General features: G+C 47.9%; 1 protein-coding gene across 4 annotated transcripts; it reads left to right on the forward strand.

Annotated features, from left to right (window-relative positions):
* The first annotated feature begins 1,644 nt into the window (after positions 1-1,644).
* On the forward strand, positions 1,645-20,526 carry MRA (melanocortin 2 receptor accessory protein). Of its 4 annotated transcripts, none has more exons than XM_071095613.1 (4): positions 1,834-1,919; positions 11,410-11,563; positions 14,833-14,932; positions 20,214-20,526. In XM_071095613.1, the coding sequence occupies exons 3-4, from the start codon at positions 14,904-14,906 to the stop codon at positions 20,524-20,526; spliced, it is 342 nt and encodes a 113-aa protein (XP_070951714.1). In that variant the 5' UTR covers positions 1,834-1,919; positions 11,410-11,563; positions 14,833-14,903. The 4 variants fall into 4 exon arrangements, with proteins under 4 accessions (XP_011724562.1, XP_070951714.1, XP_070951715.1 ...); XM_071095614.1 differs by having other exon boundaries at positions 11,413-11,563; XM_011726260.3 differs by lacking the exon at positions 11,410-11,563 and having other exon boundaries at positions 1,645-1,919.
* Positions 20,527-20,545: the final 19 nt, after the last annotated feature.

The raw sequence follows: 20,545 nt of genomic DNA on the forward strand, positions 1-20,545 counted from the left end.
AGCGTCTTCTGTTACTCAGCATAAACCACTTTCAACTCTACCTGAGTTTATGCTAATGAGGTGGGGGCTGGTTGTCAGAGGAACCCACCATATATTAGAGGGTTGCAACGTTCCCTCCCACCCTGGAAAAGGGAGAGAGGCTGGGGATTGAGTTCATTCACTGATAGCCAGTGATTTCATCAATGCTGCCCACATAATGGAATATAATAATAATCTAGATGGCATAGCACATGATGAAACCCTACAAAAACCCTCCTCAAGGGGGTTCAGAGAACTTCCAAGTTGCTGAACACGTTGAGGTGCTGGGAGGGTGTGCACCTGGATCAAGCGTGGAAATATCCGTGCCCCTTCCCATACCCTGCCCCACGTGTCTCTTCCACGTGGCTGTTCCTGAGTTGTATTCTTTTATGACAAACCAGTCATTTAGTAAGTGAACTGTTTGTCCCAAGTTCTGTGTATGAGCCATTCTAGCAAATGACATAGTGTCAGGATTGAGTTACATTGTAGGACACCCAGCCAGTGTCTGCCAAGAATAGGAAGTTGCTTGGTATGGAAAAGCCCACACGTCTGGTGTCAGAAGTGTAGGGTGTAGCGGGACCAGGGGTTTTGTTTTACTGTTCAAGTGGATCTTTTGCCCCTCCCTTTGGAAACACAAAAGCCTCATTCCTCCCCTTCCAGTCAACTGAACTACCCTCAAAGTGCTCCCCAAGGAATGCCTCAGGCATGGCAAGCCTCAGCAAAACCAGCAGAGGGGCTCAAGTTATCTGGGTGGACTGTCTACACTGTCAATACCCAGCTTTATTCTGACAGTGTAGACCTGAATCAAGAACACAAGAAAGCGGGGCGTATTGGAGGGAAAGGCCCCATAAGCTGTATATTTTGGCGTCCTAATTCTCAAAGGCTAAATTCTAGGGTTCCTGTCACCTGTGGTCCTGCTCATTCCAGATGTTCAGAATGTTCCTCTTGTTAGTGTCTGAGGATCTTAGAAGAGGGTGTAGAATTTGGAGTCAAGCCCTACAGAAACCCAGCAGAATCTACGTCACGTGTGGTATCAGCCAAGAGCTGAGTGGACTCTATTTCCCAAGAGCTCGAACCACATGGGGTCATGGCCCAGATAAACAGCCTTTTGAGTTTGAACAAATGCGGCCAGCTGGTTGGTTCTTGGGGGCTTAGATATAAGCGGAGAGGTGCACTCTGTTGGGACAGGGGGCTCTCATTGGTTTTAATTAACTGGCTTTGAGTACATGACAGAGGTTTTTACAAGTTCACGGCTGACATCACTCAATTTCTGCCCTCAGATTTTGAATCTAAGCCAGCAGTTCGGTGGTTGCTCAATAGCATCAAGAACTGCTTAAATGTAAGTCAAGGGCACTGTCAGGCTTACATTTTGATTCTTTTAACTTTTCAAGTATTTAAGGCAAAAAGCGATTGTCTTTCCGTTCCTACTGGGCATTTTCTAAGGGGCCCTGGGCATCTATTTCCTGCCCAGCTCCCTGTCCTGACACAGAGGGGCATCCTAGGGCTGCCCTGGAAAGCCATTCTCCCGTCTCTCTGCTCTGTTTGCTTTGGAGTTTTATCAAGGAGCAGCAGGATGGGAGGCTCTGCTGGATGCTGGCGATGTGAGGCACACTCCCCTGACCTTTCTTCCAGCCAAATAGCTCTGATAAGTGGGCAGACCTTGAGCCTAGAGACCCACAGACACACTTGGACGATTCCTGCAGAAATCAGTGAGGCAGTCTCCTCCCAGGGGCTCGGCGCCTGGCTCCAGAGGCGAGGCAGCTGGCCCGGACGCTGACTGCCCAGTGCCACAGACATGGCCAACGGGACCAACGCCTCTGCCCCATACTACAGCTATGAATACTACCTGGACTATCTGGACCTCATTCTCGTAGATGAGAAGAAGCTGAAAGCCCACAAACGTAAGTCTAAACTAGGGAAGCCGGCCCGACAGAGGCTGGGGGCCGGCCCAAATGACTGGCCACTCCCAGCTTTTTCTGCATTCACTTATTAACTCCAGTAGACATCACGGGAAAGCAGCAGTGTGGCTAGTTCACTCGTAGATATAAATGAATGGGGCCGGGAAAGAAATTGTATCTGTTAAGTTCTGTAATAAGCTTGGAATTAACCTGCTAAGTCACGAAGACACTTTGGAAGCAGAATTTTTATTTTATTTTATTTTATTTTGGAGATAGGGTCTAGCTCTGTTGCTTAGGCTGGAGTGCAGTGGCATGACCATAGCTCACTGCAGCCTTGACCACCCTGGGTCAACTAATCCTCCTACCTTAGCCTCCCAAGTAACTGAGACTACAGGCACATGCCACCACGCCTGGTTAATTTTGTGTAGTTTTTGTAGAGACATGTTATGTTACCCAGGCTGGTCTGGAACTCCTGGCCTCAAGTGATCCCCCCATCTCGGCTTCCCAAAGTGCTGGGATTACAGGTGTGAGCCACTGCACCTGGCCAGAGTATTCTTTTAAAGACAGATTTCTTGTTTAATTTGTTTGGGGCTCCAATAAGCTGAGCGAGTTTCCTCAAATTAGAGATTTGCCTTTTCCATTGTCTGTATTTAGATTTGGGACAGTTATTCTCTCCATCCCTAAGATGCAGGATTTAATAATTTTTGCTAAAATGCCAACATACATTTAATCATCATGGTCTCAGCAAGGACAAACTAGCATGACTTTGCTTCTTTTTGCTCATCTGCCCTCGGGTTCCTTATCTCTTGGCTAACATGGCATGTGTGGATAATCTTCTCTGAGGAGTCCAGTTACTTGAGCACAATGACAAATTAGATGAGGAAGTGAGCATGAGAAACAAAACAAAAACAAAGCCTGGAAAGATTGGGTCTCAGCCCTGGAAACCCATGCATTACCTATCCCATAGGAAGTCTTGGCTTCCTTGGGTTTTCACTCACTATAATCAGATACTGTCCGTCAAACAGTAAATGCAGGGCTAGGTGCCGTTGCTCACACCTGTAATCCCACCAACTAGAGAGGATGACTTGACGCCAGGAGTTTGAGGCCAGCCCGGGCAACATAGTGAGACCCTCATCTCCACACACACACAGAAAAAGTAAACGCAGTCCAGGCACGGTGGCTCATGCCGGTAATCTCAGCACTTTGGGAGGCCGAGGCAGGTAGATCACTTGAGGTCAGGAGTTTGAGACCAGCCTGGCCAACATGGTGAAACCCTATCTCTACTAAAAACACAAAAATTAGCTGGGTGTGTTGACACATGCCTATAATTCCAGCTACTCAGGAGACTGAGGCACAAGAATCGCTTGAACCCAGGAGGCGGAGGTTGCAGTGAGATGAGGTCACACCACTGCATTCCAACCTGGGCAACAGAGCAAGACTCCATCTCAAATAATGATGATGATGATAATAATAATAATAATAATGTTTTTGCTTCCAAAGTATCTTCATTTCTTAGGAGGTGAATTCCAAATTTATGACAGAAGATAACAGACACCATTTCACCTCCAAGCCCCTTAGGGTGTCAGGGGTCCTTGACACCCACAGAGAGAGATGCTTCTTGGGGTCTTTTTTATTCCTATTTGTGTCACAGTATCCCAGTCTTTATGTTTTATTTGAATGTAATTTCTATATTCCCTAGAAGAGAAGTTTGGGGCTAGACAAAAATCCCCCCCTACCCCCCACAACAGACATAAGAATCTTTAAACTCCAAATAGGTGGTTGTTGAGTTTTTTTCTAGGGAACCCACCAGGAGGCAGGGGCTAGGCAAAGGCCAGGCACGCGGACTGTTGAGCCAGTCAGCTGGATTCACATCTTGGCTCTGCCACGTCCTGGCCGTGTTCCCCTGGGCAGGTCCGTTACCCAGGCTAGCCAGATTCAAGTAGAGAGAATGAGAGCCCCCGTCTCAATGGGAGAACTGTTGAAAATATGAGGTGGTCTTTAATTCACCATAAACAAGAAAAATGTGGCAGATGGTAATATGAAAATATGAGGTGGTCTTTAATTCACTATAAACAAGAAAAATGTGGCAGATGGTAATATGTGCTCCATACAGAAAAATAAAACTGGGCTGGGCACGGTGGCTCATGCCTGTAATCCCAGCACTTTGGGAGACCGAGGTGGGTGGATCACGCCTGAGGTCAGGAGTTCAAGACCAGCCTGGCCAACATGGCGAAACCCCATCTCTACTAAAAATACAAAAACTTAGCTGGGCATGGTGGCGGGTGCCTGTAATTCCATCTGCTTGGGAAGCTGAGGCAGAAGAATTGCTTGAACCTGGGAGGCAGAGGCTGCAGTGAGCTGAGATTGCACCATTGCACTCCAGCCCGGGCAACAAGAGCAAAACTCTGTCTCAAAAAAATAAAAAATAAAACTAGAGGGGGCAGCTAGGGAGAACAGGGACCCAAGGAAAGATTGCCACTGTGAACAGGGCACCAGTGAAGGCCTCCCCAGGGTCCCTGGGAGGAGGTGAGCCATCACGATGGCACCTGGAGGAGGTCTCAGAAGAAGCCTCCCATGCAGCAGGAACGGCAGGGCAAGGGCTCCAGGGCAGGTGAGCACCTGGCATTTTCAAGGAAGAACAAAGAACAAGAAGTTGCAGTGACTCTCCCTTCCTCTCCCTTCCCTTCCCTTCCCTTCCCTTCCTTTCCCTTCCCTTCCCTTCCCTTCCCTTCCCTTCCCTCCCCTCCCCTCCCCTCCCCTCCCCTCCCCTCTTCTCCCCTCCCCTCCCTTCCCTTCTTCCTTCTTTTTGTTTGTTTTGTTAAGATGGAGTCTATCTCTGTCACCTAGCCTGGACTGCAGTGGCGTGATCTCGGCTCGCTGCAACCTCCGCTTCCTGGGTTCAAGCGATTCTCCTGCCTCAGCCTCCTGAGTAGCTGGGATTACAGGTGCCTGCCACCACACCCAGCTAATTTTTGCATTTTTAGTAGAGACAGGGTTTCACAGTGTTGGCCAGGCTGGTCTTGAACTCCGACATTGTGATCCGCCTGCCTCGGCCTCCCAAAGTGCTGGGATTACAAGCATGAGCCACCGTGCCCGGCCAACTCTTTTCTTATATTTTTGGAAACTGTTCTGGAAATATCTTTTTTCTTTTAAAATGGAAACGAGTTTATTATTTCATCATTTAATGCAATTTATCAGTCAATAAGGAAAAGAACAAAAGAGTATAGGCAAGGGTATGAAAAGACAGTAGCCACAGAGAAAACTCAAATGGCCCACAGAGAGAAAAAATGTGCAGCTTCACAAGTGGCCTGGGAAATGCATGGGGAGAGAGCCATGAGAGAGCACTCCACAACCACGGGATTAGTAAAAATTGCAGGATGGATATTCAGCCTGGGCAACATAGGAAGACCCCGTCTCCACAAATGAATGAATGAATGAATGAGTGAATGAATGAACAATTAGCTGGGTGTGGTGGCATGTGCCTGTGGTCCCAGCTATACAGGAGGCTGAGGCAGGAGGATTGCTTGAGACCAGGAAGTCAAGGCTGCCTTGCAAACCTAGCTAGTGGCACTGGTTCTTTCCCCGCCTCATAGCTTCACCACTCACTCTTAAATTTGAAGAAATATCTGAGTCACTTTAGTTACCAAAGCAAATGTCCAGTCCCATGAAATACATTTTTAAAATGTTTAAACACAAACCATCCTTGAATTCCACTCAAAGTTAGAGCTTCCTATTTCCCCAGCATGGTGAAATGGATGCTTTTCCTTTATTAGATCTGCCAGCTCCTTTCTCTGTTTTCAGACCAACCCCACCTGGAGTTGCTCCACCATCCCTTTAGCCTGCTCCAGACTCTGAGCCTACCCTCCCCTGAGGCCCTCTAATGTGTCTTGCACTGCACACAGCTTTCCCTCTGACACCAGGATGGCAGCCCCCTGTCTACTCTGCTGCCACCAACTGCTGAGCCTCTTCCTCTGGAGATTTTCTGGAGCACATGCCAGACTCTAGCCTGACTCAAGGTCAGGGAAGTGCCTCTGATATGGTTTAGGTCTGTATTCCCACTCAAATCTCATGTCAAATTGCAACCCCCAATGTTGGGGGTGGGGTCTGGTGGGAGGCAATTGGATCATGAGGACAGATCTCCTCCTTGATGCTGCTCTTGTGATAGTGAGTTGTTGCTTATGAGATTTGGTTGTTTAAACGTGTATGACGCCCCCCCACCGCTTCCTCCTGCTCTGGCCATGTGAAGATGTGCCTGCTTCCCCTTTGCCTTCTACCATGACTGCAACTTTCCTGAGACTCCTCAGCCATGCTTCCTGTACAGCCTGCAGAACTGTGAGCCAGTTAAGCCTCTTTTCTTCATAAATTACCCAGTCTCAGGTATTTCTTTATAGCAGTGCAAGAATGGACTAATGCAGCTTCCCGCCCTCTCCAACAGAGTAAGAGTTGTGGGAGACTCCACACACTGTTCTATCATCTCTAAAAAAAAATTATTCAGACCCAAGCATCATGAAATCCAACTTTAAGTAGTTGGCACCTGCCTTAGTCTGCTCAAGCCAATATAACAAAATACCATAGACTGGGTGGTTTAAAAAAAAGAAATTTATTTTCATACAGTTATAGAGGCTGGAAGTCCAAGATCAAGATGACAGCAGATTCAGTGTCTGGTGAGAGCTCCCTTCCTGGCTTGAAAATAGATGGCCACCTTCTTGCTGTGTCCTCTCATGGCCTTTCCTCAGTGGGCACAGTGGGGGTGGTGCAAATACATTCTGTATCTTGTCCTCTTCTTAGAAGGACACTAATCCCACTATGGGAGCACCATTCTTATAATGTCATCTAAATTTCATTAGATGAGGACCCACTTCCAAATACTGTCACAATGGGGATTAGGGATTCAACATATGAATTTTGGGAGGACACAACATTCTGACAATAACACCATCTTTGGATTGGATTTCAGTCTTGGGTTTCAGCTAAAGCAGCCAGAGTGAGTCTACTATTAATATTAGATAGATAGATAGATAGAGATACAGGATCTCACTGTATTGTTTTTTACTCTGTTCATATTGACCTCATAATATTTTGTTTTCCCATGTCCTTAAATACTCTTTCACAAAGACTTTGCATGATGTTATAGAAATTTGTATCTTTGAACATACAGGGCGTTTCCAGGATTTTGCTATGGTAAATAATGGCCTTGGTGGGAGTGAAACTTCTTCCACTGTTGTGTGTTAAGTGAAGCTGTTCTGTGTACTTTTGTTTTCAGTATTAGAATTCAGATAAGTTTACTTAAAAAAAAAATCTAAAACAGACAGAAGCAAAATTCTGTGTTAGGCAGTCTGAGGGATGCTCTTCCATGGCTTCATGGGTGGGGTGGGGTGAGGTGAGCGTGAGTCAGGTGAGGGTGGACAGAGGTCATACCACAGAAAGCAGGTGACTGCCTTTGTTGACTTCCTTGCTGATGAATTCAACTTTCTCTCAGCTGGCCAGTTCTTTGGAGCCTGGGTCTCCTCCCCAATCAAATCAGAATAACATCACACCCTAGTTCTGCAAACCTTCTCTGCAGCAACACACATCAAAGACAGGAAGAAGCTGAGTGGATCCCAGGGCCCAGGGATGCTTCAAGATGGAAATAAAAAGGCAAAGCTCTGGCTTAGATGTTTTCGCTAGGCCATGTGTGGTGACTCATGCCTCTAATCCTAGCACTTTGGGAGGCCCAGGTGGGTGGATCACTTGAGGTCAGGTATTCGAGACCAGCCTGGCCAACATGGCAAAACCCCATCTCTACTAAAAATACAAAAAATTAGCTGGGTGTGGTGGCAGGTGCCTGTAATCCCAGCTACTCAGGAGGCTGAGGCAGGAGAATCACTTGAACCTGTGAGCCAAGGTCATTCTACTGCACTCGAGAGCCTGGGCAACAGAATGAGACTCCATCTAAAAAAAAAAAAAAAAAGATGTTTTCACTAGAATGCCATTTGGGCAGCTGGCTAAAATGTGTGAGGCCAGGCTGGGTTCAAATCTTGTTCAGAGTAGAGGAGGAATCAAAATACAAAGAATATGCAGGGTTCATGCATTAACCTAACAGGGACGATGGAATTTTTTCTTTTCTTTTCTTCTCTTTTTTTTGACACAGAGTCTCATTCTGTTGTCCAGTCTGGAGTGCCGTGGCATGATCTCGGCTCACTGCAATCTCTGCTTCCTGGGTTCATACCATTCTCCTTCCTCAGCCTCCTGAGTAGCTGGGACTACAGGCGCCACCACCACACCCGGCTAATTTTTTGTATTTTTAGTAGAGATGGGGTTTCACTGTGTTCGCCAGGATGGCCTCGATCTCCTGACCTTGTGATCCACCCACCTCAGCCTCCCAAAGTGCTGGGATTACAGGCATGAGCCACCGCGCTCGGCCCAAGGAGGATGGATTTTAAAATTTTTGTGTTTATGCTCTGATATGATTTGGATCTGTGTCCCCAGCAAATCTCATGTTGAATCGTAATCCCCAGTGTTGGAGGTGGGGCATGGTAGTGGGTGACTGGGTCATGGGGACAGAGTTCTCATGAATGGGTTAGCACCATCTCCTTGGTGCTTTCTCATGATAGTGAGTGAGTTATTATGAAATCTGGTTGTTTAAAAGTGTGTGGCATCTCCTCTTTCTTCCTCTTGCTCTGGCCATGTAAAGTGCTGGCTCCCCTTTTGCCTTCTGCCGTAACTGTAAGTTTCCTGAGGTCTCCCCAGAAGCAGAAGCTGCCATACTTCCTGTACAGCCTGCGGAACACGAGCGAATGAAACCTCTTTATTTATTTATTTATTTTTTAAATAAATTACCCAGTCTCAGGTATTTCTTTATAGCAATGTGGAAACAGACTAATACATACATATGCTGGAATATATCCCATCATGTTTGGGCAGATATTTGGAAACATTTAGAGATTTACATATATATATTTATATGGAGCAATCAGCGCCGAATTGAAGGCTCTGGGCTGCCCTTTCCCAGGGACTGCTCAAAGTCTGGTGTGATTTTGTTGCAGGCACTTGACGGGGATTTTGCCCTTGTGATTTTCAGACAGGGCTTCTGACTGTTCCAAGGAAAGGTTAAGAATCACAACCTTTCCTTGAAACTGTCATCAAGGTGGAAAATGCAAATCTGTTTCCTGCAGCCCTGCCTTAATTGACTAATTACATGTTTGATCTTCATCTGTGCCCTTTTCCAAGGAAGAAAACCAATCTTACGGCAGCAATACAGATTATTCTAACATAGTGAGTCTCCAGACACCAGCCTAATGCTCCCTTTCAGAGAGTAGGATGGGCTGATTTCCCTTGAGTAGTACCTGGCTTAATGCTCTATTATTTACCTCTCAGGTCAATATACCTCCTTCCCTTTAGTTATGGGTTAAGAAGAACCAGTCACAGTCCATACTGACCTCCACTGTCACGCTGGTTCAATGAGACAATCTGTTCATCTGCTTCTCTGAGCATTGGAAGCAAGAGAACAAAATGACACTGCCAACCAATTTCTCTGTACACAATGTAGAAAATTCAAAGTACAGATTAAACAAAACAACTACATATAACTCTTTTTCTCTCATTCAGAGCAATCAATTTCAGGCCTCAACTTTAATTGCAGCTTCAAATTCTTCAGCAAATGATCATTCCCACGGGCATGACATAAGTAGTGAAAGTAATTTTTAAACAAAAGATACCAGAATGTGTATCTGCAAATGAATTTCCATCAAGGTAGCACTAGGGGCAGGTGCAACGCTTGAATGACTCTACTATTGCTCAACAACTTCTTGAACTGATGTTGCTGGGTGGCAACATTCTAGGAAACATTTGTGGTAATAAATTGTGTATCTCTTTTAAGAGGATGAAGTTTCTTTTTGGAAATAGTTAAGATTCACCCAGGAACAAATCAGGTTAATGAAATGGGTGATTAAGCTGGTTGATACCATCTGGATGTCATAAATGAATTATCTCACAACGTAGCAAAATTGTGTCTATGTGTGACTCCTTGAAGGTAATTCCAAAAGAAGAGATCTATAAGTGTTTGATCAATACGTGTGTTTTAGTAAGAATTCTATGACTCCATGGTACAGAGAGGATGATTATTTTGAAGGTCACTTTTCATTTGGATTTTTAAGTTCTGGTACACTCATTGAGAATGTCTGTTTCTTTGCTGACTTGGTAAAGAAAATGGATTACAACTAACAGAGTACCATATGAAACAGAAGTTATTTTCTCTCAGTCTACAGGACTGGGCTGGTGAGGTGGCTCCACGGAGTCCTTAGGAACTCACATCCTTCCAGCTCATTGCACTACCATCCCTGGGACATGGCTGCCCTCATCCTCATGTTGCAAGACACGTTCTGACCATCACATCCATGTTCAGGGAGCAACATGGAGTAAGGGAATAAAAATGGACACACGGTGCTAGAAGTCTAGCAATCCCTGGAGGGAGGCTTCTAGAAGCTGTCCTGTGATGGCTCCACTCATATCACGTTGGCCAGAACCTTATCACATGGTTCTCTGAAAAGGAGGCAAGGAAATGTAGTTTTTAACTCAGGTGGCCATGTGTTCTGCTAAAAGCAAGGATCCTATTACAATGGAAGCATACAAGGGGCTGACCTTAGGGTTGACAGCTAGTAACCTATGCCACAATTCCCTCTTTTTATTTTTTTGAGATGGAGTCTCACTCTGTCACTCTGTCACCCAGGTTGGAGTGCAGTGGCTCGATCTCGGCTCACTGCAACCTCCGCCTCCCAGGTTCAAGCAATTCACCTACCTCAGCCTCCCGACTAGCTGGGATTACAGGTATGCACCACCATGCCTGACTAATTTTATTTTGTATTTTTAGTAGAGACAGGGTTTCACCATGTTGGCCAGGCTGGTCTTGAACTCCTGATCTTAGGTGATCCACCAACCTTGGTCTCCCAAAGTGCTGGGATTACAGGCGTGAACCATCGCGCCCCACAATTCCCTGTACTCATATCCGACATTTGGGTGAACTTGAAGGATACAATGATATTACTTGCCACAAAATCCTCTTAACAGATAATAATTTTAGTTCTATTTATAAATTGTTTCATAAACACGGAACAAGAAATGACGCCATTAGCATTTATGTAGATATTTTATTTAATTCTCCTAACATTTAATTTATGCTTATGTAATTCTATATAAGTAGTACCTATTTAATAGGTACTACTGTCCTCAGTTTACAAATGAGCAGATTTAGAGGTTAGCCAGGGAACACCCACCTCCAGAGCCTGGGTTCTTAACCACATTATTATTCCCTAATAAGGAAAACATCTTTTTTTTTTTTTTTTAAGACCAAGTCTTACTCTGTCACCCATGCTGGAGTGCAGTGGCACAATCTTGGCTCATCGCAGCCTCCACCTCCTGGGTTCAAGCAATTCTCCTCCCTCAGCCTCCCGAGTAGCTGGGACCACAGGCACGCACCACCAAGCCCGGCTAATTTTTGTATTTTTTTTTTTTTTAGTAGAGTTGGGGTTTCACCACGCAGACCAGGCTGGTCTCGAACTCCTGACTGCAAGTGATCCTCTTGTCCTGACCTCCCAAAGTGTTGGGATTACAGACTGAGGCACCATGCCCAGCCACATCTTGATTTTCTACTGGAACTCTGGAACCGAAACGTTAGTAGAATGAAGAACGGAGGAATGCTAGAACTGTTTATTTACCAAAACAGATGTGCCTACTATAAGAAGGAGCCCTTGGATTGGATTAATTTGTTAACTCGATGAAAATCCTCCCAAGATGAAGTGCAGCCTGGCCATGCCATCCAGAACCTTTCCTGTCACTCCACTGCCGATGACTAACTCCCCTCATTCCAGCAGTGTGGACCCAGAGGGGAAGGGAAGAAAGGAAGGAGGGAAGAGAGGAGAGAGGGAAGGAAAGGAGAAAGAACAGGCAGGGAGGAGAAGGGAGGATAGGAGAGAGGAGAGGAGGTAAGTTTCTATGGCTGGACCAGTTTCATTGTCAACCCAGCCTGGGGCTCCCTGTTGGGAAAACCAGCTTAGGGATGTCTAAATATTCCTGACACTAGAGAGTCACACAGCTCTTGCTTTTGGAATGAAATGTTCTCTCCAAGCACTCGGGTGAACCTTCAGTAGGAAGAGGAAAAAGAATCGTATTCTCTTGCCTGTTTTTTTCAACAGAACATGATGAAAGAGATTTTAGTACCGAAAATGACTAGTGGCTGAGGATTGCCTTTTGGTCTGACAAAACTTAAACTCCACTTATCTGAAGACACTGTGTTCTGTGAAACCTGTCATCTTATTTCTTGCTCAATATCTGGGGATGACGACAAGGACTCAGACAAGTGTCAGTCTGGGAGAAGGGGGCTCTCAGGTGCTGAGTTTGAAGCTATTCCTTTAGATCCCTGGTAGAACTTACCTAGGTGCTATAAGACCTCAAACCCTGCACTATTTTTAGGAAGGAAAAAGAACATTAGTGTCTGCAGAAACCTAAAATATCCCTACAGAATAAAACTTCCAACCACATTTTCTGACAGCATATGTACTCTTACACTGTAAGGGTTGTAAAATAGATTGTGACTCTTGGGGAGTGTAGGACAATGTGCAGGGAGTGGGCAAGGAAGGCTAAGAGAGTCAAAAGCTTCTTTCAAAAGTCCTTAAGCTGGCCGGGCGCAGTGGCTCACACCTGTAATCCCAGCACTTTGGGAGGCTGAGGCGGGTGGATCACGAGGTCAGGAGATCGAGACCACCCTGGCCAACATGGTAAAACCCCATCTCTACTAAAAATACAAAAGTTAGCTGGGCGTGGTGGTGGGTGTCTGTAATCCTACTCGGGAGGCTGAGGTAGGAGAATCACTTGAATCCAGGAGGCGGAGGTTGCAGTGAGCCGAGATGGTGCCACTGCACTCCAGCCTGGTGACAGAGCAAGACTCTGTCTCAATAAAATTAAATAAAAATTCCTTTTAAATTTAGGACACACAGTCCAATTTCATTTCCCTTTCCCCAGGAATCCAGAGGTGCCCTTAAAAAGTTCACTGTTCTAGGGGACGGCATCAGCTCCTCAGCTCAGAGACAGAGAGGAGCGACGTGAGAGCCAGCCTGGCGGTCTTTGCTGTCCCTGCCCTCACGGAGTGTAAATGCCAAGTTGCTGAAGATTACAAGGCAGTAGATGCTCATGATTCTTTTGCAAGTACCCGTGCCTTTTCATTATACCCTGTTTTGAGGGGGATTTTTTTTTTCCCCCCGAGACAGTGTCTCACTCTGTGGCCCAGGCTGGAGCACAGTGGCGTGATCATAGCTCACTTCAGCCTTGAACTCCTGGCCTCAAGTGATCCTCCAGTCCCAGCCTCATGAAGGGGTAGGACTATAGGCATACACCACCATGCCCAGGTAATTAAAAAAAATTTTTTTTCTAGACATGGGGTCTTGCTATGTTGCCCAGGCTGGCCTCAAACTCCTGGACTCAAGTGATCCACCTCCCACCTTGGCGTCCCAAAGTGCTGGGATTATAGGCATGGGCCACTGTGCCCAGCCCATTATACCCTGTTTTTAATGTTAAATTTTAGGGTCCGAGGTCACCTCTTATGAATCCTCAGTTTTTCCTTCTATGTCTCAGGGGTTGTGGATGGCAGAGATGACACCCTTTGCTCAAGTACCAATCTTCACCCCAGAGCCTCCACCGCGGTCCGCCTCTGTGCACATTACTCTCACTCTATTCATTCTTTCAGTGGTTTGTGCATTCTCTTACTCATTTACTGACATCGTTAGTGCTGGAAGCACTGCAGAAGTTCAGAGGAGGAGGGTGCGGGGAGTGAGCAGTTTCTCATGTGCAGGTTTAGCCCCCTTTGAATCCTGAACAGTCCCTCACAAAAGGTGCTCAGTGAATTCTCTTTAGGTTATCATCCGCAAGTAGCCCTTTTTGGTGACACACGTAGGTGTCTAGAATATCCCATCTTGTGGCATTTGGCATTATGCAGTTGGTCTGGGATGAGACACTCGCAGACCCGAATTACGGGCCGGACTGCCCACAGCCACAGACAACCACCAAGAAAAACTGTGGTGCTGGAAAGTAGTTCCATAGCAACTGGCCTAACGTTCCCAAACCGGAGTCTGGAGAAGGGGAAAGGCCCCTCCTGGTCTGCCAGGTTCTTCTACCCAGGGCCCCAGGCAGGCTAACTGTGTTTCCTGGTTTCCTTTTCCCCCTTCAGCCTCAGGCCACAAATCCAGCCATCGCGCTGGTGGCAAAAGTGCTTTCTCCTTCCTGCCACAGCCCCTGAGATGAGACTTTCTGCCTGAGAGAGGGACTCGCTATTTCCACCTCGCCAACCCAGGCATGAGCAGACCTAGGCTAACTCCTGTAGAGCGGAAAGGGCCTCTCCGCCAGCGCGCTGCAGCCCAGCGCTCATCCTTCTTAGAGTATCAACTCTTGGGGTCTCTGAAGCTGTTCCACCAACAGCCCCTGGTAGGCGCTAGATCCCTCCCGGGGACCCAGGAGTCCTTCCTAATACTCGGAGCTGCCCACAGCCCTCTCCTCTCCCTCCCATCCTTCAGACCTGTTCCTCTGAGCACCACTAGGAGCTGGGCAAGCAGATGCGTGGGGTTGGGCGGGGGGCGGAGTGGGGGGAGGAAGCACACAATTCCGTTCAATGTTTCCTCTTAACAGACAATCACCCTAAACAGACTCCGTGGCCAGCTGCCCTGAGGGGGGAAAAAAACAAAAAAAAACCAAAAAACGCTTCTTGGCTTCTCTGTTCTTTCCCAAAGTGATTGTTAATGGGAGATCTTCCCCATGGTAACAGCTGAGAGGCTGGAGGACAACTGAAACTCAGGGCCCTCATTCCACAATACCCCGGGACTCCTTACTGCCCCCCAGTGTTGCTTTATGTCAACACCAACCCAGCGCTGAGACGCATCTCCTCCTCCCGCAGATTCCATCGTGATCGCCTTCTGGGTGAGCCTGGCTGCCTTCGTGCTGCTCCTCTTCCTCATCCTGCTTTACATGTCCTGGTCGGGCTCCCCGCAGATGAAGTGAGTAACAAGGGGTGTGGGTCTCTGGGTCACTCAGACGCTCTCCAGTGAGTAATGGTGCAGGTCGAGTATCCCTCATCCAAAATCCTGGAGACCAGAGGTGTTTCAGATCTGGGATTTTAAAATATTTGCATTGTACCTACCAGCTGAGCATCTCAAATCCAGAAATCTGAAATATTCCAGCGAGCATTTCCTTTGAGCCTCATGTCAGTGCTCAATACGTTTCAGATTTTGCAGCGTTTCAGAGTTTCGGATTTGGGATGCTCAACTTACGTCCCTACAATGGAATAGTATTCAGCAATAAAAAGGGACGGAGTTCTGATCCATACTGCAACATGGACGAACCTCAAAAACATCATGCTAAGTGAAAAAAGACAGACACAGAGCTGCATGTCCTATGACTCCTTTCACACAAAACATCCAGAGTAGGCAAATCGAGAGACAGAAAGCAGATTAGCAGCTGCCTAGGGCTGTGGGGAGAGCAGGGAAGGGGGAACGACTGCTGATGGGTTTCTTTTGGGGATGATAAAAATGTTCTAAAATTAAGCTGGGCATGGTGGCTCATGCCTTGTAATCCCAGCACTTTGGGAGGCCAAGGTTGGTGGATCACTTGAGGTCAGGAGTTCAAGACCAGCCTAGCCCACTTGGTGAAATCCTGTCTCTACTAAAAATACAAAAATTAGCTGGGCGTGGTGGTGCGCACTTGTAATCCCAGCTACTCAGGAGGCTGAGGCAGGAGGATCGCTGGAACCCAGGAGGCAGAAAGGTTGCAGTGAGCCGAGATTGCACCACTATACTCCAGTCTGGGCAACAGAGTGAGACTCCATCTCAAAAAAAAAAAAGTTCTAAAATTAAGCCAGGCACAGTGGCTCACACCTGTAGTCCCAGCACCTTGGGAAGCCAAGGCAGGAGGATCGTTTGAGCCCAGGAGTTGGAGACCTTGTCTTCACAAAAAATATTAAAAAATTAGCTGGGCATGGCAGTGTGCACCTGTAGTCCTGGCTACTCGGGAGGCTGAGGCAGGAGGATCACTAGAGCCCAGAAGGTCAAGGCTGCAGTGAGCTGTGATCATGCCACTGCACTCTAGCCTGGGTGATAGAGCAAGACCCTGTCTCAACAAAACAAACAAAAAGTTCTAAAATTAGATTGTGGTGATGGTTGCACAACTCTGTGGATGTACTAAAGACCACTGAATTGTACTCTTTAAATGAGTCAACCTCATGGAATGAAAATATATCTCAGTAAAGCTGTTAAAGAAAATGAAGCCAACTTGACACCATGGGCATTAAGTCTTGCTGGCCAGCTCACCAGGAGCATAAGAATCTTACCTTTGGCGGCCGGGCGCGGTGGCTCAAGCCTGTAATCCCAGCACTTTGGGAGGCCGAGACGGGCGGATCACGAGGTCAGGAGATCGAGACCATCCTGGTTAACATGGTGAAACCCCGTCTCTACTAAAAAATACAAAAAACTAGCCGGCCGAGGTGGCGGACGCCTGTAGTCCCAGCTACTCGGGAGGCGGAGGCAGGAGAATGGCGTGAACCCGGGAGGCGGAGCTTGCAGTGAGCTGAGATCCGGCCACTGCACTCCAGCCTGGGTGACAGAGCGAGACTCCGTCTCAAAAAAAAGAATCTTACCTTTGGCCAGGCGTGGGGGCTCACACCTGTAATCCCCGCACTTTGGGAGGCCAAGGTGGGCGGATGGCCTGAGGTCAGGTGTTTGAGACCAGCCTGGCCAACATGGTGAAACCCCATCTCTACTGAAAATATTAAAAAAATAAAATAAAAAATAGCTGGGTGTGGTGGTGCATGCCTGTAATCCCAGCTACTCACGAGGCTGAGGTAGGACAATCTCTTGAACCCAGGAGGCGGAGGTTGCAGTGAACCGAGATCGCGCCACTGCACTCCAGCCTGGGCAAGAAGAGTGAAACTCTGTCTCCAAAAAAAAAAAAAAAAAAAAAAAAAAGAAAAAAGAAAAAGAAAGATCCTTACCTTAGGTACCTATGGCCAGCATCTGTTATTGGATGCCTGCTGTGTGCCACTAAATTGGAGGTGAAATCCAGTTTTAAGGAGTAATTGGAACCCAGCTTGTTTTATGTTTTATGTTAATTCTGTTGTGCTAGAGGATTGGCTGCCACATCCCATGTTCCCTTCTAGGCTAATCAGCCCTCACAGCTGCTGGTCTCCTAATGACTGTTCTTAGGAGGCACCCTGTATTTTGCCATCGCTTATGCAAAGAGGGCCTGTCCAGTGGCTGGCCCATGCCCTTGGATACGTGTGGCCTGGCAAAAGAGCTGGGACCGGTCAGATTCTTGTCTTTGGAATTTGGAATCTAGACTCTGAGGGATGGACCTGGTGTCTCTGGGGCTGCACTGATTGGTCCAGGAGGAGGGCTAGGGCTGGTGCCATTATGGACTGTTACGTCCATTACAGACGGAAGTCTTGGGGACTGGAAACCCTCAGTGTAGGAAGCTGGTCAGCAGAGAGATGAGCTGAACTGTGCTGAGGAAGAGCTGAGTGGCCTTGGACCCCCTGAGCCAAAGTATCCCACACCAGGTCCCACGAGGAGCCATGGACTCGCGCATTCGCACAGCATCTTAGTGTTTTCTGTTGCTGTAACAGAATACCTGAGGTTGAGTAATTTATGAAGAAAAGAGGCTTATTTAGCTCATGGTTCTGAAGGCTTAGAAGTCTAGGGAGCTCATCAACATCTGCTCAGCTTCTGGTGAGGGCCTCGTTTTGCAAAAAGATCTATTTCAGTCTAGAGAAAAAAACTCATTACCCCTTAAAGGCTCCACCTCCCAGTGTTGCCACACTGGGGACCAGGCCTTCACATGAGTTTTGGTGGTGACACATCACACCACAGCCCAGCGTTACCTCGAAGGGGCCTCTGATTCTCCTCCCCGCCCCGCCTGCCCTGCCTGCGGTGTCTCACCCACCAGGGCTACCCTCGCCAGGCCATTTCTGCTCACCTTGGTCATATATGGAAGGTAGCTTTACAGCAATGAAGAAATTCATTCTATTTTTTTTTTTTTTTTTTGAGATGAAAGTCTCGCTCTGTCACCCAGGCTGGAGTGCAGTGGCGTGATCTCGGCTCACTGCAACCTCCGCCTCCCACGTTCAAGCTATTCTCTTGCCTTAGCCTCCTGAGTAGCTGGGATTACAGGCACCCACCATGAGGCCCAGTCGATTTTTGTATTTTTAGCAGAGATGGGGTTTCGCCAAGTTGGCCAGGCCAGTCTCAAACTCCAGACCTGTAATCCTAGCACTTTGGGAGGCCGAGGTGCGTGGATCACCTGAGGTCAGGAGTTCGAGAATGGCCTGGCCAACTTGGCAAAACCCGGTTTCTATTAAAAATACAAAAATTAGCTGGGCATCGTGGCTGGTGCCTATCATCCCAGCTACACGGGGAGGCTGAGACAAGAGAATCGCTTGAACCTGGGAGGCAGAGGTTGCAGTGAGCTGAGATGGCGCCACTGAGGTCAGGAGCCACCTGACCTGAAATCTGTTCTTCTCTTTCAGTTTTTAGAACTCACATTCAATTTAAGCACATTTTTACACCCGAGACACATCTGAGGGACAAACGAGTAATGTCACCCTTCTTTTCTACTCTTCTGAGATGACCTGCAGCCGCCCTGGGCCAGGGAGTGTGCAAGGATCGTCAGTAATCCTCCTGGTACAAAGTTCCCTGGCCTGGTCCGGCAAGCCCAGAGGCTGCCTCCACCGTGCCCAGCTCCCTGGGGGGCACAGGCCTTCTGGGCTGTTTCACAGGGGCAAACTGATGACACTGTACATCCTGACCAGCTACAGGGCTTACTAAAGAAAATGCTCTCAAGGCACTTGGTAACATTCCTGGAATGCTCAGGGCAGCAAAGTGGATCCTTAGCAAGATTTAGGAGTCACTCCATGAGGAGCTGACCTTCCCATGAGGAAGGGGAGGAGGGAGGGCATTCTTGGGTGAGTGCCATCTGAAAGAACGGCCTCTGCCCAGTGGGCTCATCACTTGGTACTCTTCATTCGTGCCAGCGTTGTAACCACGTTTAGAGTCGTTTTATACGTCACCTCATTTCATCCTGAAGATATCTGTGAGCCAATACTGTCCCATTTTACAGATGACGTCAAAGGCATCTGGGAAGTGGTGGCCAGAGCTCACTCCAGATGGCCATGTCCACTGCCCCAGCACTTTCTGGGCAGGAGAATCCACCCAGGGAGGATGCTTTTCTTTCTTTTCTTTTTTCTTTTCTTTTCCTCTTCTTTTCTTTTTTTTGAGACAGAGTCTTGCTCTCTTGCCAGGCTGGGGTGCAGTGGCGCAATCTCGGCTCACTGCAACCTCTGACACCTTGGTTCAAGTGATTCTCCTGCCTCAGCCTTCCGAGTACTGGGATTACAGGCACGCGCCACCACGCCCAGCTAATTTTTGTATTTTTAGTAGAGACGGGGTTTCCCTGTGTTGGCCAGGATGGTCTCAATCTCCTGACCTCGTGATCTGCCTGCCTCTGCCTCCCCAAGTGCTAGGATGACAGGTGTGAGCCACCATGCCTGGCACAGGGAGGACGCATTTCTAGCCAAGTGTATTAGTTTGTTCTCAGCTGCTAATAAAGACATATCCGAGGCTGGGTAATTTATAAAGGAAAGAGGTTTAATGGACTCACAGTTCCACATGGCTGGGAAGGCCTCACAATCATGGCAGAAGGCAAAGGAAGAGCAAAGCCACATCTTACATGGCACAGGCAAAAGGGCATGTGCAGGGAAACTCCCCTTTACAAAACCATCAGATCTCGTGAGACTTATTCACTATCACGAGAACAGCATGGGAAGACCCGCCCCCGTGATTCAATTACCTCCCACTGGGTCCTTCCCACTACCCGTAGGGATTATTACAATGCAAGGTGAGAGTTGTGTGGTGACACGGCCAAACCATATCACCAAGATACAAGATGGCTTGGGCTACGGATATAAAATGAGGTACATTCAGATACAGGGCTGGATGGGAGGTCAACCTGCTCCTCCAACGCCCCCATCCCCTCCATCCTAAATCAATGTAGGAAGAAGTGGCCTCCAGGAAAAGACCTGAGGCCTAGTTCCTGACAAAGCACCTCCTCTCTTTTGAGATCTCTCTACAATGGCCACCTTGGTGAGCTGGCTGACCCTTCTCAGGAATTTGCCTGTGTGGCCTTCCCTATGGGGTCTGGGCAGATGGCAGGTGTGGCAGGAAACCCCCAAGCCCCACAGTACGGACTGTTCTGCAACTTTGACGCTTGCCTCCCACTCCGCTCTGTTCACAGGAACAGCCCCAAGCACCACCAAACATGCCCCTGGAGTCACAGCCTCAGCCTCCAGCTCTGCATCCAGAAGTGCCTGCCGTGCCACAGGGAACCCCTGGGGACCTCACGGGCTCAGGCGCGTTCAGTGGAGCCAGGGAGCAGAACTGACCCTGACCAGCTGCTACGACAGGAGAGCTCCTCCACCTTGCCCCTTGGGGTTTTCCAGACCCACCCCACTCTCCTCTGGGAACTGACCCTCAATGGGGGTCCCCTCGTCAGGAGCAAGCCCAGCGAGCCTCCCCCTGGAGACAGGACCTCTCAATTGCAGAGCTGATGTCAGCAGATCGTGGCCA

This window comes from Macaca nemestrina, chromosome 4 (assembly GCF_043159975.1).
Source record: "Macaca nemestrina isolate mMacNem1 chromosome 4, mMacNem.hap1, whole genome shotgun sequence".
NCBI lineage: Eukaryota > Metazoa > Chordata > Mammalia > Primates > Cercopithecidae > Macaca > Macaca nemestrina.